Consider the following 13,815-nt stretch of genomic DNA (forward strand, 5'->3'; position numbering starts at 1 on the left):
CCCACTGCCTGCTCCCTGCCCAGCCTCTCTCTCAGTCCTGGGTGTGGCCATGAGCTTCAGCATCCTAGAGCCCGCTCCTCACACTCTCCCTAAAAACAACAGCCCGAGAAGACCAGCTGGACCCTGCGGGGAGCAAATCCACTCTGAGATTTGCACTTGGGCAGGGACATCGGGTTCCTCCAGGGGCCAGAGGCCTGGAGCTCCCGGGGCAGGTGCAAGGGAAGCTCTATTTCTGGGTTCTCTTCCAGATGCCCACCCCACCCCCAATCTGGGCACCATTTGCTCCCACAGGGAAAGCACTGAGGGGAATTCCCTTGGGGTCCCTGGGCCATGAGAAAGTTGACGCAGGGCGGGGTGGGGGCTTCCGGGGTGGCTCCCTGGGAAGCCACTCCTCACCACCCCCATCCTCACAGCCACCCCTGGGGCTCTTGCATCCCCTTTCAGGCTTTGGCCCACTGCCCCAGGACCCTGAGAAGGCTCACAGGGTAGGGGGGAAGCCTGACTCATCCCCCGCGGAGCAGGCACGCACAGCCCGCCAACCGCGCACCCCCCAGGCAAGCGCTGTGATTTTCCACTTGCGCCATCCGATTGCTATTAGGGCCGGGGAAAGGGGGTTCTTGGTTCCATACGCCGGCAGGGGGCCCTGGGCAGATTCCAGGTGGGAAGGGGGATGGGGTGGCCCCTGGGTGGCACTGCTGTCCCGCTGCTCAGCCTACCTCTCCTAAGTGCCTGCAACTGCCCCTCCATGGAGCCCCCACCTCGTCCTGGCTTCTCCGTAACAGCCCCTGAACACATTTCAACAACCAGGTGGGGACTTGCCCCTCCCGGGCCTGCGCGCCCCGAAATACCCAGTGGGAGCAGAAGGAAGGAACCAAGCAAGTGCACAGCCCAGTGCTTTCTCCAGGGCAGCCCCGAGGAGCTGCAGGACGGAGGGAGATTAACAGCTGGACTCCGGCAGCGGTGCTCCGGCCAACACGACGTCACCAGGCAGGGAGATGAGCTCCCAGTGAGGCTGGGGGCGGGGGGGCTCCTGAGCGGGGCATTCCTTCCCGAAGCTTCATCCCGGCTCTGGCTCAGCCCCTCCTCCCCTCCTCCTCCCCTTCCCCCTCCCTCTGGGCCTGGAATTGGGTTTGGGGCGGGTTCTGCTCCCCAAGCCATCTCCTCCGCAGGCAGGCGGGCAGGCAGGGGCTGTCCTCGGCTCTGAGCTCGCCTTTCCCGAGGCTCCAGGCGGTGCTCTGTGCTGGCCTGCTGCCCTGGGGATCCGCGGCCAGAGGCGGGTGTCGAGCTCCGCGGACAAGACCTCGGAAGGTCAGGACAGCTGCAGGTAGCTGCATGGGGGCCCTGGGGCCCAGGGGAGGGCGTTCTGGCAAGCAGGGCTGCAGGGAGAAGGCCAGGCGGGGGGGGGGGGGGGGAGAACGAGGTGGGCGCTGTCAGAGCACTCGGCCCCCAGAAATCACGTGGCAGCGAGCAGGAAACCTGGGGCTCCAGAGAGGACTCGGGCACACTCCTGTGGCTCTGAGAGGCCCCGTCCTGGCTGGCAGGCCCTGCATTCTGGCAGTGCCTGACCCCCACACTGTCCTCTACGTCCAACTCCTGCTCTGGTCTCCTGGCAGGGGTGGGGGCGCTCCCCCTCTGTCCCTAACCCCACCCGCGCCAGCCGTCCAAGCCTGCTTTCTGGAAGGGCGGAGGGCAACACCCAGCCGGCAGCGTCCCAAGCGCGGAGAGATGGCTCCCAGGGTGGGCAGGCATGCCAGCGGTGTGGCCCGCTTGTCTAGCCTGCAGGGGCGCTGAGCTCGGGCACGGGAGGAGGAGCAGCTGCATCCCACCCTGTCCCCCGCAGACGGCCCCCGCTGTCCCCAGATTAGCCTCTTCCAGCCGAGCTGTGAGCAGGGCACCCGGGCCCTGGAACGGGAAATGCAGCCTCCCTTGGTGGGGGGCAGGCCGGTGACAGCTGGGAGGAGAGGGGCCAGGAAGACGGGCTGGGGGCTTGCAGTCTGTGCCCACCTGGGCCTCCTGGAGTACAGCCTCACGTGCCCCCAGCCAGTGTGGGGCTGGGTTGTGGAAGGGTGGGGTGAAAGGAGAGGAGGCGGACAGGTGGCCGGAGCCCTTGGAGGCCTGGTGCTTCGAAGGGAGGGTCAGGAGTGCACGGAGCTGACAGCTTTTTTTTTGGTCTGCGGTATTAGAAGCCAGATCCCAACCCGAGGAGCGCACACACTCACCCATGCTCGCACACATGCCACACACACATGTCACACATGTGTCTTCTCAGGCCCATCTGGGGCTCCCTTGGCTTCTAGATCTCTGCATGAGTGCAGGAGCCTTGGCAGGACAGGAGGAGAGCTCAGAGACACCCTAGGGTCCCCCACCCAGGGAAGCAATCAGCAGAGGTGAGCTCGGGGCCCTTACTTGGTGCCTGGCCCCAGCTGGCTGCCCTTGGGGGGCATCTGGGTACTGGGGGGTCTAGCTTGGCTGAAGAGAAAGGGCAAGGCTCACAGTCAGGACATCCCCAAGAGCCCAGGCCTAGGGGTGGTGTACAACCAGGACCACCAAGTAGAGTGGGAGCATTGTGAGTGGGGGGCAGAAGGGACCAGCAAGGATGGGGGAGAAGCCGGTAGCTGGCCGGCAGGGGAGATCTTGGGCAAGCCCCAGCGAGCAGGTAAGGCCTGTCCGAGGCCCTGGGGACAGTGGCCCAGCTGGAGTCAAGATGAGGACGGAGGGGGTGTGGGGCTCTAGGCACACACTAGAGCCAGCTGCTCTCTGCACGCACACACGCACGCACACCGGACTCGCCCGCTTCCTCCGGGGCACAAGGGCTCCCACCCCGAGGACAGCCACCTGCGGCCCAGTGCTGCCCCGCTGTCATTGCATGCCGCGCTGGGATCCACACGCCAGGCGCGCACGCACACTCGCCCACACCACGCTGCGCGAGCGTGGGCCCGAAGGACGCTCTGGGCAGCTGGGCCGGGAGTGGAGCAAGGCCGCGGCTGGCCACCCTTCCCCGCCTGAGGACCGGCGCGCCTGCCTCCGTCCCGCCCCGGCTGGGGGTGCGGAGGGACACACGGCCACGCGGGCCGGGAAGGAATTCTGGGGGAGGCCAGCCGAGTAGCCCAGCATTCCCTCCGGGAGGAGGGCAGGGCCAGCGGCCCGCGGCTCGGCCTCAGTTTCCCCGCCCGCACAGTAGGAGGGCTAGGTGCTTGCCCGCTGGGGCAGGGCTCGGATTGGGGGACAGGAGTCCATTCCAAGGGGACCCAGGGCACGTGCACCAATGAGCTCTGCCTGGCCGGGATGGAGCAGTGTCCGTCAGGCAGGGCTGCCCCCTCCCTGGGCCGTCACCCCTTCCAGGCCTCCTGACATGCAGTCCCAGCTGAGTACAGCTTGCCTGTCCTCCAGCCCGGAGCCGGGGCGCCGCACTGCCCTCCTGGCCGGCTCCCTCCAGCTGCTCTTCCTCGGCAGCCCCTCTGGGCTCAATGATACGCAAATCTCCCAAACGGCAGTGGGCGCAGCTGTTTCCACGGGGGGCCCTGGGCAGGTGGCTGCACTTCCCTGAGCCCTGAAGCCCCTGTCATAGGGGAATGATGATTCCTGCCTCGGAGCCGGTAATGAGGACCAAGTGGGGTGATAGCCATTGGCTGGCTGGCACAGTGTCCAGCTCCCGGCTGGGAGTCATGGTCCCAGGCGTTGATGGTGGTGTCAGTGGTACTGATGGTGACCAGGCTGTCCCGCCTTGCAGTCACCTGTTGTGGAAAGACCCGACACCTTAGCGGGTTACAAGCGCAGGGCTGGACCAAGCTGCTGCGCGTGGTGAAGGGGTGAATGCAGAGCCCAGCCAGGAGGGGGCAGTGCGTGCAGATGTGACCCACCCTGGACCCCGCAGGACAGTCCCTGTGCCCCCCCCAGCACAGCCCCCCCTCTGAGGGAGCCAGCTGCTTACTTGCCTGCCTTTCCTCTAAGGGGACAGCCGTGGGGGCTACGGGCAGGGATCTGGAAGGTGGAGGGGCCTTCTGGGCGGGTGGGAAACACCTCTGCCCTGACGCGACCCTTTCTGCCTTTGCCAGGGGAGGTGTGCGGGCCAGCCCACGGTGAGCAGAGCCGGGAGGAATCTGGACTCGCCAGGCCTGGAGATGGCGGGGAACTGTTCCTGGGAGGCCCATCCTGGCAGCCGGAGCAAGGCAAGTGCCATCAGGCAGCAGAGGGGGCTCCAGGCACAGCGGGGCCGGGTGTGGAGGGAGAGGCAGGCTCAGCCCAGCATCTCCTCCCCCTGCCCTCTGCCACCCATGCCCGTCCTCCGTCTCAGGACTCATAGGTGGGCAGAAGACCCTCCGGGCTATGCGGCCTGGCACTGGTTCCAGGGCCCCCCCCCCCCCGGATCGCCAGTGTCCTCATCAGCCTCGAATCCCGTCCCCGTGCACACCCTGCGAGCTGTTAGCACCTTGAGCAGCCTCGTTCCGTCTCTCCCCTGCAAGATGGGTGGTCAGCTATGTCCCACGGCCAGGCCCTGCCAGGAGGCCCTGATGTCGTGGGCCCCACGGAACACAGCTGGCTCTGGGCAACCCCCCCCCCCCCCCCGCCCGTGACTACACTGTGTAGTCACAGTTTATGTTCAGGCACCAGCCGTGGCCAAGACCCTGACAAGGCGTCTGGCCAACCCACCCCTTTTGCCCTTCCCAGCCCCCTACTTCTCTGAGCTCCTCGAAAATTCTGGAGTTCCCTTCTAAATCCCAGGCAAAACCCTCTCCAAGCTGGAAGGACCTTTTGAGTTTATCTAGTACAACCTCATCCACATTTGAAGAAACTGAGGCTCACGACAGCATGGTAACTAGACTGGGATGAGCCCAGAGGTGGGAACAGAGCCTGGACTCTTGCCTGGGGCCTGCAGCCCTTGGCCTTCTCCCTTAGTGACCACTGTGGGCAGCAACCACGGGAGGCAGAGACGGGACCGGCTGGGGAGAAGTCTCCAGAAATCCCCAGAGAAAAGACAGCCCAGGGAGGGGGGCCAGGCTCCAGAGCAGGCATTTTACAAGGCGGTATGTGGCTGGGGAGGGCAGCTACACGCCCCGTGACTCACCCAGCCCTCCCGCTCTGACTCCGAGGAGGGGATTGCAGACTTTTTCCAGCCTGTGAGGAGCTCTGAGTGATCCCTAAGCGTGGGCTTGTCTGGGCACTGGGTCTTGTGGACTGCTGCTCTGTGGCCTGGAGTGGTCAAAGCCACCAACAGGAAAGGCTGAGGAAACAGCAAGCTAAGGGGCTTGGGGGTTGACAGACAGAGAGGCTGAGCCAATAAATGTGCCTAGAAGATGATGGGTGATGAATAGGACCCTCTTAATGTGCTTGCCCTGACCTCACAGTCTCCCCAAAGTTTGGCCAATACCTCCAGTCTCTGCTTGCAGACTCCCTTGACAGAAGCCCCCCCCACCGTTATGGGGTATCTGGCAAAGCTGGGGGCCATCTGGAAGGTGGCGGAATGTTCCAGCCTCAAGAACCTTTCCGTTTGTTTTCTTTTGGGGAGAGTCATGAGCAATGGGAATCGATACCCAGCCTTAAGCTGGCGGGGGAGGGGGGGCTAGGGGGTGTGTGTCAGGTTCAGGTTCTGTGGGAAGGAGTGCTGGGACGGACTAGTGATGTCTGCCAGGCTGAGGGAGGGGAGTGACAGTGCTCTGGGCAGCCTTGTTGCTTGGAATGGGAGGTCAAAATGACAGCCTGAGAATGAATCCAGCTCGTAGATGTGTTATGTTTGGCCCACACAATGTTTTTTAAATGTGAACATTTAAAGATCAGGGTAGTTCACATAACAATCTAGGGTTCTGGCTTCTCTGGGGAGGGGGGGGGAAGGATGACGGGCCACTCAGCCCACGGTCCCGTTTCAACTGCCCACCCTCCTGCCCCGCAGCACCCACCAGCTGGAGCAGAGCAGCTGCCCACTTCACTCAGGATAGGTGCTCTCCAGTTTGCACCCCCCCAACAGCCCCATTTCTTGCACCTGGTCCACCTTCACGCATTTATCCCCAGCCCAGAATTTACAGGCAAGATACTTAGCCCAGTGCACTCGGTCAGTCAGATAGATTGTTCAAGTATCAGAGTGCTTCCCCAAGAGACTCCCCCTCCCCAGGGGGGCCCGGGGCCACATCCAGATCCCTCATGACCCAGAGACTCAGGGTCACGCTGGCCCTGCAAGGGACCGTCTCTCAGTCCCCAGGTCTCTCTGATCCCACTATGGGACCACCTCCCACTCCAGTTAGGACCAGGGTCCACTTTTTCCAATCAATAACTTTATTCTATTTTTTAAATAAGTATTTTCACATTTTGGTGTGAAAAATGGCAAATGTACAGAAACTTTGCAAGGACAGCGCCGTGCAGATGTGCGTGTCCTTCACCAGCTGGTAGGCTTTGCTGCCTGTGCTCTCTCTATGCGTCTCATGATAGACTCTTTCCCGGAACTGTTGGAAAGTAAACTGCAGACACCAAGCCCTTTTGCCCCCAAACTGCCTGGGCCTTCTAAGAACAAGGACTTCCAGTACAGGGCAGCAGTGCATCTTCCTACTCAGAAAATCTAACGTTGGTGCAGTACGAGGATACCCAGTCCGGACGCACATTTCCCCACCACCCCGCTAATATCCTTCACAGCAACCTGTAGGGCCACTCTAAAATCTAGGATGCAGCCTCGCATTTATTGGCCACGGCTCTCCATGCTCCTTCAACCTGGAAAGGTTCCTCCGTTGTTCCGTATCGTTCAGGACACGGACGCCTTTTGACCAGAGTCCGTTCTGACAGGTGGGCAGTCCCGGGCCTTTGTTAGGGACTGTTTTCGCTGTCACTCCTCTAGGCCGCTAGCTGCAGACTCGGGGACACAGAGTCGTGGCACTATGTGGGAGCAAGGGTGTCTTCTGCTCTAGCTACAGCCAGTTCATTGTTCCAGAGCCAGTGACTCTACCAGCCTGTGACCAGCCTGGACACAGGTGCAGGTTTAGGGGTGGGGCCCAGCCCACATCACAAGTGTCTCCCCTCTGCACCTGCACAGATGTGTCCCGACGTGAGTGAGGCGCCCGAGCTCTACAGCCGTGGCTTCCTGACCATTGAGCAGATCACCATGCTGCCTCCGCCCGCCGTCATGAACTACATCTTCCTGCTCCTCTGTCTGTGCGGCCTCGTGGGCAACGGGCTGGTCCTCTGGTTTTTCGGCTTCTCCATCAAGAGGAGCCCCTTCTCTGTCTACTTCCTGCACCTGGCCGGCGCCGACATCGGCTACCTCTTCAGCAAGGCTGTGTTCTCCGTCCTGAACACGGGCGGCTTCCTGGGCACGTTCGCCGACTATGTCCGCGCCGTGTGCAGGATCGTGGGACTCTGCACGTTTGTGTCCGGCGTGAGCCTCCTGCCCGCCGTCAGCTTGGAGCGCTGCCTGTCGGTCATCTTCCCCGTCTGGTACTGGCGCCGTCGGCCCAAGCGCCTGTCGGCCGTGGTGTGTGCCCTGCTCTGGACCCTGTCGCTCCTGGTCACCAGCATCCACAACTACTTCTGTGTGTTCCTGGCCCACCGGGCCTCCGGCGGGGCCTGCAGGCCCATGGACGCCTTCCTGGGCATCCTGCTTTTCCTTATCTTCTGCCCACTCATGGTGCTGCCCTGCCTGGTGCTCATCCTGCACGTGGAATGCCGGGCCCGGCGGCGCCAGCGCTCTGCCAAGCTCAACCACGTCATCCTGGCCATGGTCTCCGTTTTCCTCGTGTCCTCCATCTACTTAGGGATCGACTGGTTCCTCTTTTGGGTCTTCCAGATCCCAGCCCCCTTCCCCGAGTACGTCACCGACCTATGCATCTGCATTCACAGCAGCACCAAGCCCGTCGTCTACTTCCTGGCCGGAAGGGACAAGTCACAGCGGCTGTGGGAGCCTCTCAGGGTGGTCTTCCAGCGGGCCCTGCGAGACGGCGCCGAGCTGGGGGAGGCCGGGGGCGGCACGCCCAACACGGCCACCATGGAGATGCAGTGCCCCTCTGGGAACGCCGCCTGAGAGGCTAGCACCGGGAGGGTGGCAGGGGCTGTGGCCTCCAGAGACCCTCTGCTGCAGGACAGGAGCTGGGCAGCTGCCCTGGCGCCCGAGTGCAAGGAGGAAAGTCTGCTTCCCGCCCCTCACGCCTCCTTCTCCGTGGGCTGGAGGCTCTAGGGGTGGCCGGCCGGGAGCCGGAGCAGCCACCTGCACACAGGCCCCCTGGCCCGGCCAGGCCCCCCCAGCCATTCTCCTCCGTGGCCAGAGGTCCATGGTTTGGAAGTGGCCCCAGGGGGTGGGGCTCCTCCTCCTCCCAGGCTGGTCAAAAGGAGAGGAGGGAGGGATCACCCATCCCCGTCCACCTCCTGCCCCTTTCAATCAGCCCTCCTTAAAAATGACGCAGCCCGCACCACCGCCCCTTGGGGCAGCCGCTTCACCCCCGTCAGGGTCCCTGTTCCCTCCGTTCCACCCCCCGAGGCAGTATTGGCGAGCCAACCTGAACACACGGTGCTATCTGGAAGAGCGTTCTGGCGAACCTGCCTTGCTGTTCCGTCTTTCTGCACCCGACGTCCCTGCCCAAATCCTTTGGTAATTCTAACGGGGGAGTTTACGGTCATGGCAAGCAGCTGGACAGGAAGGGGCCTCGGCCAGCTGGGGCAGGTCACTCTCTCCTCTGACTCCATGCCGGCCAGACCCTGGGCAGCCTCCCGGAGCGCAGAGCGGGTTCGCGCTGCTGTGCGCCTGGTCCTCGAAACCTGGCCGACTGTCCAGGAGTCTCTGGGCTCCAGCCCCCACCCGAGAGTGGGCACTGGCTCTACCTGGCTGCCCCAGCCCACCTCCGAGCACAGCGGCCCCGTGTAGCCAATGCGAGTTTTATGAAAGACAATAAATGTGTATCAATAAACGTTTTATATCGTGCACTGAGCAAGGCTTTCTGCCTTCTGTCCTGTCTGCACCTGTTCCACAGTGAGGCTCCCTGCAGCGACGAGCAGCCCAGACGGCAGGCTTTCCATGCTAGGCCCCACCCACCCAACCTGCTCTGTACCCCCGCATTTGTGCTCCTCTCCTGGCGGATCCTGGCTGACCCCTCTACACCTCTGGGGTGCTGCCTCTCCCGGCTGGCCCGTCTATACCTCTGGAGTGTTCCCTCTCCTGGTAGGGTATCCACCTCTCTGCCTCACGGAGCTCTGGTCAGCCACGCTGTCCTGTTGGGATAAGCCTATGCCCTTTCTCACCCATTCAGGGTCCCCAGCTCCCCTGGGAAACAGTTTTCATCATGCCTACTCAGAGCCAGGCCTTATGCTGGTTAATACAGGTCCTGCTCTAAGGAACACAGTGTGTCCTTAGGTGGGACTGCTGCTTCTCCTACTGCTACCTGTCCAGGATGCCCCTCTCTGTCCCCCCCCACCCCCGAGGCAGGGGCAGGGGCTGGCTTCCCTAAGCCTGGCACCTCCCCATTGCCCAGCGATAAGCTGGAGCCCCTCCAGAGATAGCTCAACTAGGGCCGGGCCAGAGGCTCCCTGACTGCCCCCCTGCCTCCAGCCAGTCCCTGAAGAGGCCCGTCTTGGGCTCCAGGTGTCCAGCCTAGGATCCCAGCCCCGTTGCAGGGAAGCTCTGGGGGAACCTGCTCACTACATGGGCCCAAGGAGAGAGCAGGGCAGAGGCACCCATGGCCCAGGCAGGGAGCAGGCCCCTGTGAGAAAGCAGTGGGAGGGGAGGGAGACGGCTGGGAGTGGGCAGGTGACTAACGGAACCAACTGCCGGCCCATCCAGGGAGCAGCGGTACCTCCAGGCTCTCCCGCTGGCCCGCCTGGCAGCTGGCCCTCCACCCATAGAGCCTGGATTTGCTCTGCCTTACCCTGGTCGTCCCAGAGCAAGGGCTGCAGGACCACCCTGGTGTGGGCTGCCCCCCAGTGCATTTCTTGGTGACCAGTCCCCCAGGTGGCCGGACTAGTCCCTCCTGGCCTCCCCAGGCCTCTGCTCCTGTCCTCCCCTTTCCAACAGTCCCAGCTGCTCCTCCATTAAGGTCACTGCTCTGCCGAGAGGACCCCAGGTGTCTGGAGGCAGAGGAGCTTCAGATGGTGGAGGTCAGTGCGCCTTCCTCTCCCACTTCCAGCCCTGGGGTGCACCCTCCCCGTTCTCCCACACTCCACCCAACCCCTGGCCCGCCCGCCCCCCCCTGCCCCCCTTCCCCCCGCAAGCCAGCCCAAGAATCCCAGAAAAGCAGACTTGGAGGCCTCCTATCTTGACACTTCTGGGGACTCAGAGAAACCAGGTCGGGTCCTGAGGACACACGCGAGGGGCGGGACCCGTTTGACCCATTCACGGGAAAAGCTTCTACCAGCAGACCTCCATTGCAATAGAAATGCCTCCCAGGCCTGAAGGGGGCCAAGGGAACCAAGGGGACCTCTAGGGAATCTACGCCTCGGGACCCAGTGAATCCTAGTCCCTGGGGGTTCCTCTTCCTCAGGAGCTCCCACCCCAGGCCTCTAGCCCTGAACCACTGTCAGGAGCTACCCACCGACCACCCCCAGAAGCCTGAAGGGGACTCCCTACCTGGGTTCAGCTGCAGCAGCTCAGACCCCCAGCCCAGCGGGGGGGGGGGGGGCGGGGGGGGCGGGAGGAGCAGGCAGCCCTCACTCACTGCAGGGCCTGGAGGTCAGGAAAGGGCTGGGCCCCCATATGACCATGCATCTGCCCATGCTTAGTGGGCAGTAGGCCTGGGAGGGTGGGGGGTTAGCTCCAGGATCAGCCCTGTCAAGCCTCTGGAACCTTCTCAGATGTGGATCCCTACAGTCTTTCTTGGGAGCAAGGCTTCTCCTCCCCATCCAGTCCCCACCCCCATGGGGATAGCCTGCACATCCTGTCCACACCCCAGACCAAACCCTATTTGTGCTAATGGAGGACCAGGAGCAGGAGCAGAAGGGAAGGGCACTTTCTCCTCCCTCCTTGGGTACTGAGTTATTAAAGGGCCCAGGGAGCAGGCTGCAGGGGCAGGCAGAGGTGCCTCTGCTGTCCCCCAGCAAAGGCAGCTCAGCTGGGCCCACCCCCAGCCTCCTTCTTTCTGGGTGTCTGGGAAAGGCAGGAAGCAGAGGGCCCTGAGCATCACAGATATCCACCCTGGAACTCTCTGGAGCAAGGGGTCTTGCCATCCTCCCCTCACCATTGCAGGTCAGCCGAATTCAGGGGGTGAGTATCACCATCCCTATCAAGCTCCTAGGTGGCCACACAAGGAAGAAACACTTGTCTCCCTGCCACTCCAGTTGTTACTAAGCACAACTTGCTACCACCACCGGATATGCCGGCCAGGGAGGGCACAGCGGCCAGGGTTGGGCTGCCGGGCCCAGCTTTCTGTGCCTCCTGCCATGACTGTCTGGACAAGCACACTCCTGGATGATACAGGGCATAAACAGGGTCAAACATGGGAAGTCAAGAGCAAGCCTCAGGGAGACAGGGGGCTGCCACCCACAAGCCGTGGGCCTGGGTTTTCTCAAAGACCCAGCACAGGCCTTAGGAGCTGTCCTAAATCCCTGGTCAGGCACAGGCCAGGGGCTAGGTGGCCGTGAGGGAGCAGGTGGCCAGGAAGGAGGGACGAGGAAAGAACCAATCCCGAGCCCCGGGGACTTGGGCACGGACTGCCATTTGCAGAGGACCTGCTGTGTGCAGTGGGCCCTGGGCTAAAAGCTCCACCTGCAAAGCTCATTTAATCTGCACAGCTGGGCTCTGAGGGACAGCCTGGTCGCCCCCAGTGTGGAGCCCCAGTCACAGTCCAAACGTTCTGGTGGCCGCCCGCTTGCCTTGGAACCCAGGCCGCTGGCCTTTGTGTTCCCACCAGCAAAGCACCGGCAGTTGGGGCCCCGGGGACACCACGTGGAGCAGACAGGACAGGCCCATCACAGCCCAAGGACAACCCAGACTGGCCTTGTAGGAGCCCACAGTCCCCACCTGAGACCAGGGACAGCCCAGGCTCGGGCTGCCGGCGGCTGAAGAGGGCGGGGACGGGCAGGAGACGCGTGTTCAGCAGACCGCACAGCACACAGCCTGAGAGCTGAGGCCTCTCCCTGTCTTCATGTCCCGGCTCAGTAAGAGGAAACAGAATGCCTCTCTAGCATCTGCCTCGCTTTCTCCAATCCCCTGCCAGCTGCAGTCGTGAGATAACTGAGTTTTCTATTTGGGGCCAGAATTCTGAAGCCTGAGATCCTTTTGCACATGCACTTCTTGGTCTAGAACCCTCCATCAAGACGCTCCATCTTTCCCAGGAGCCACGGAATCCATCTAGAAGGTGGGACGAAGGGATGGGTCCATTTACCGTCCAGCCTCTCCCCAGAAGGGAAGAAGCCCAGCCCAGGCAAATGTGCCCTTAAACACGCTAGTGACAAGACCAGGGAGCTACGGAGGCATTGCAGAGATCACCCCCCAAACCCCGAATCGGGCAACTCCGAACGCAAGCACAGAACTCGCGTACCTGAAGCCAGCGGAGGCTGGAGACAACAGGGCACAGTACACGGAACGAACACTCATGGAAAAGTCGGCTCCAGTGAGTCAGAAATGCCAGCATCAAGTTTCCTGGCAATTCGGGAGAAGGCTCACCTACTCAGGCAGATTTTCTAAAAAAAACAAAACAAAACAACTTGTGATTAATTGTGGTCTAATTTACATACAAGGAACCGGTTTACTGTATAGGCGAGGATCTTTGACACAGGTATGCATGCTCGGGAGCTCACCGAATCAGTATGTGGAACGCTTGCATCCTCCCCAAAGAACATTTCCGACACCCCCCCCCCCCCCGCAAGAATGTCCTAGTGCCCCAGAGCACCCAGCCCCCAGCTCCCCAGCCCAGCCCTGCCGCCAGCCTGCGGCGACCACTCCTCTCTGCTTTAGGCCACTCTAGGTTACACAGGACACACTGCTTCCGGGGCAGATGTGTACAGCTTGTCAGCCAGGACCCTCGGTGACAAGTAACAGAAACCCAGTCTGATCTAGCTTGGGTGGGGGTGGGGAGGGGGTGGGGGCCCAGGAAGTTTACTGACCCACCAACCGGGGAAGCTCCACAAGCGATTTCCACCACACGCACTCCTTTCCCACGGACGATTCTCACGCTCCTACCTGAATGAGTACTTGTGTTATGCACTCCCCTCCCCCCCCCCCCGCCCCCAGAAGAGAGAGGATCCAAACTCCGTTCCGGGGACTGCCTCCCCGGCACTGAGCCCAGGACCCGTGGGCTGCTCCCATCTCCGTCCAGCGGGCCCAGAGATGCGTCCTCCAGAGCCGGGCTCCTGCGACCGAGGGCAGCCGCTGCCCCGAGTGGAATGCCCGCGGTTCTTGAAAGATCCCCCCCGGGGAAGGAAAGCCCGCAAGGCACACAGGCGCGGCCCACAGCATAATCCGCGCTGGACGGGACGCGGGGAGGCCGGCTGTGCAGGGAGGCTGGGGCTCGGCCGGTGCGCACGGCAGCCGGAACCCAAGGTGGGGCCCCGTCATCCGCCTCCTGGCGCTCACGGCCTCCCACCGAGTCCCGGAGTCCCGGGCGGGGAGGCTGGGCCGGACCCGGAGCCGGGCTTCTAACCAACAGGGCGGAGCGGAAGGCCCGAGGCTACACGAGCCCGCTGTCCCCCTCGCGGGCTTTCAGGAAGCCAGCTGCCACGCTGTGAGACCCCAAGCCGGCGATGCCCCCAGGGCAAGGCGCGGAGGGCAGCTCCTGGCCGGCGGCCCGCAGGGCGCCAAGCCCGCGGTCCGACGGCCTGTGAGGAGCCTCATCCCGTCAGCGCCCCCGTGCGCCTTGGGACCCGAAGCAGAGCCCACGTGCGCAACTGGATGGCTGGGGCAGGTGCCTCGACTTC

At 62.8% G+C, this 13,815-nt stretch overlaps 2 protein-coding genes across 3 annotated transcripts in view; one reads left to right on the forward strand and one right to left on the reverse strand.

The window, feature by feature from the left end:
- The first annotated feature begins 676 nt into the window (after window positions 1–676).
- Window positions 677–8,899, forward strand: MRGPRF (MAS related GPR family member F). Of its 2 annotated transcripts, none has more exons than XM_045893100.3 (3): window positions 677–1,308; window positions 4,056–4,169; window positions 7,016–8,899. In XM_045893100.3, exons 2-3 carry the CDS (start codon window positions 4,122–4,124, stop codon window positions 7,997–7,999), a joined length of 1,032 nt encoding a protein of 343 aa, XP_045749056.1. In that variant the 5' UTR covers window positions 677–1,308; window positions 4,056–4,121; the 3' UTR covers window positions 8,000–8,899. The 2 variants fall into 2 exon arrangements, with proteins under 2 accessions (XP_045749056.1, XP_045749055.1); XM_045893099.3 differs by having other exon boundaries at window positions 684–1,324.
- A 1,705-nt stretch (window positions 8,900–10,604) lies between these two features.
- The window catches only part of IGHMBP2 (immunoglobulin mu DNA binding protein 2), a 58,389-nt gene continuing 55,178 nt past the window's right edge, over window positions 10,605–13,815 (reverse strand). Inside the window, exons 16-17 of the transcript XR_010406755.1 lie at window positions 12,441–12,582; window positions 10,605–12,250 (exon numbers count right to left, since the gene is read on the reverse strand). The gene's annotated coding sequence lies outside the window, so the exon portion shown is untranslated. The remainder of the gene's footprint in view (window positions 12,251–12,440; window positions 12,583–13,815) is intronic.

The sequence above is a fragment of the Mirounga angustirostris genome, unplaced genomic scaffold, assembly GCF_029215605.1.
Source record: "Mirounga angustirostris isolate CCGP_5_RB_7025 unplaced genomic scaffold, mMirAng1.0.hap1 SCAF_13, whole genome shotgun sequence".
Taxonomy (NCBI): domain Eukaryota; kingdom Metazoa; phylum Chordata; class Mammalia; order Carnivora; family Phocidae; genus Mirounga; species Mirounga angustirostris.

Coding starts and splice junctions, on each gene's coding strand:
- MRGPRF (XM_045893100.3), top strand. CDS start 4,122: ATGGCGGGGAACTGTTCCTGGGAGGCCCATCCTGGCAGCCGGAGCAAG. Junction 4,170..7,015: donor ATCCTGGCAGCCGGAGCAAG/GCAAGTGCCATC, acceptor GCACCTGCACAG/ATGTGTCCCGACGTGAGTGA.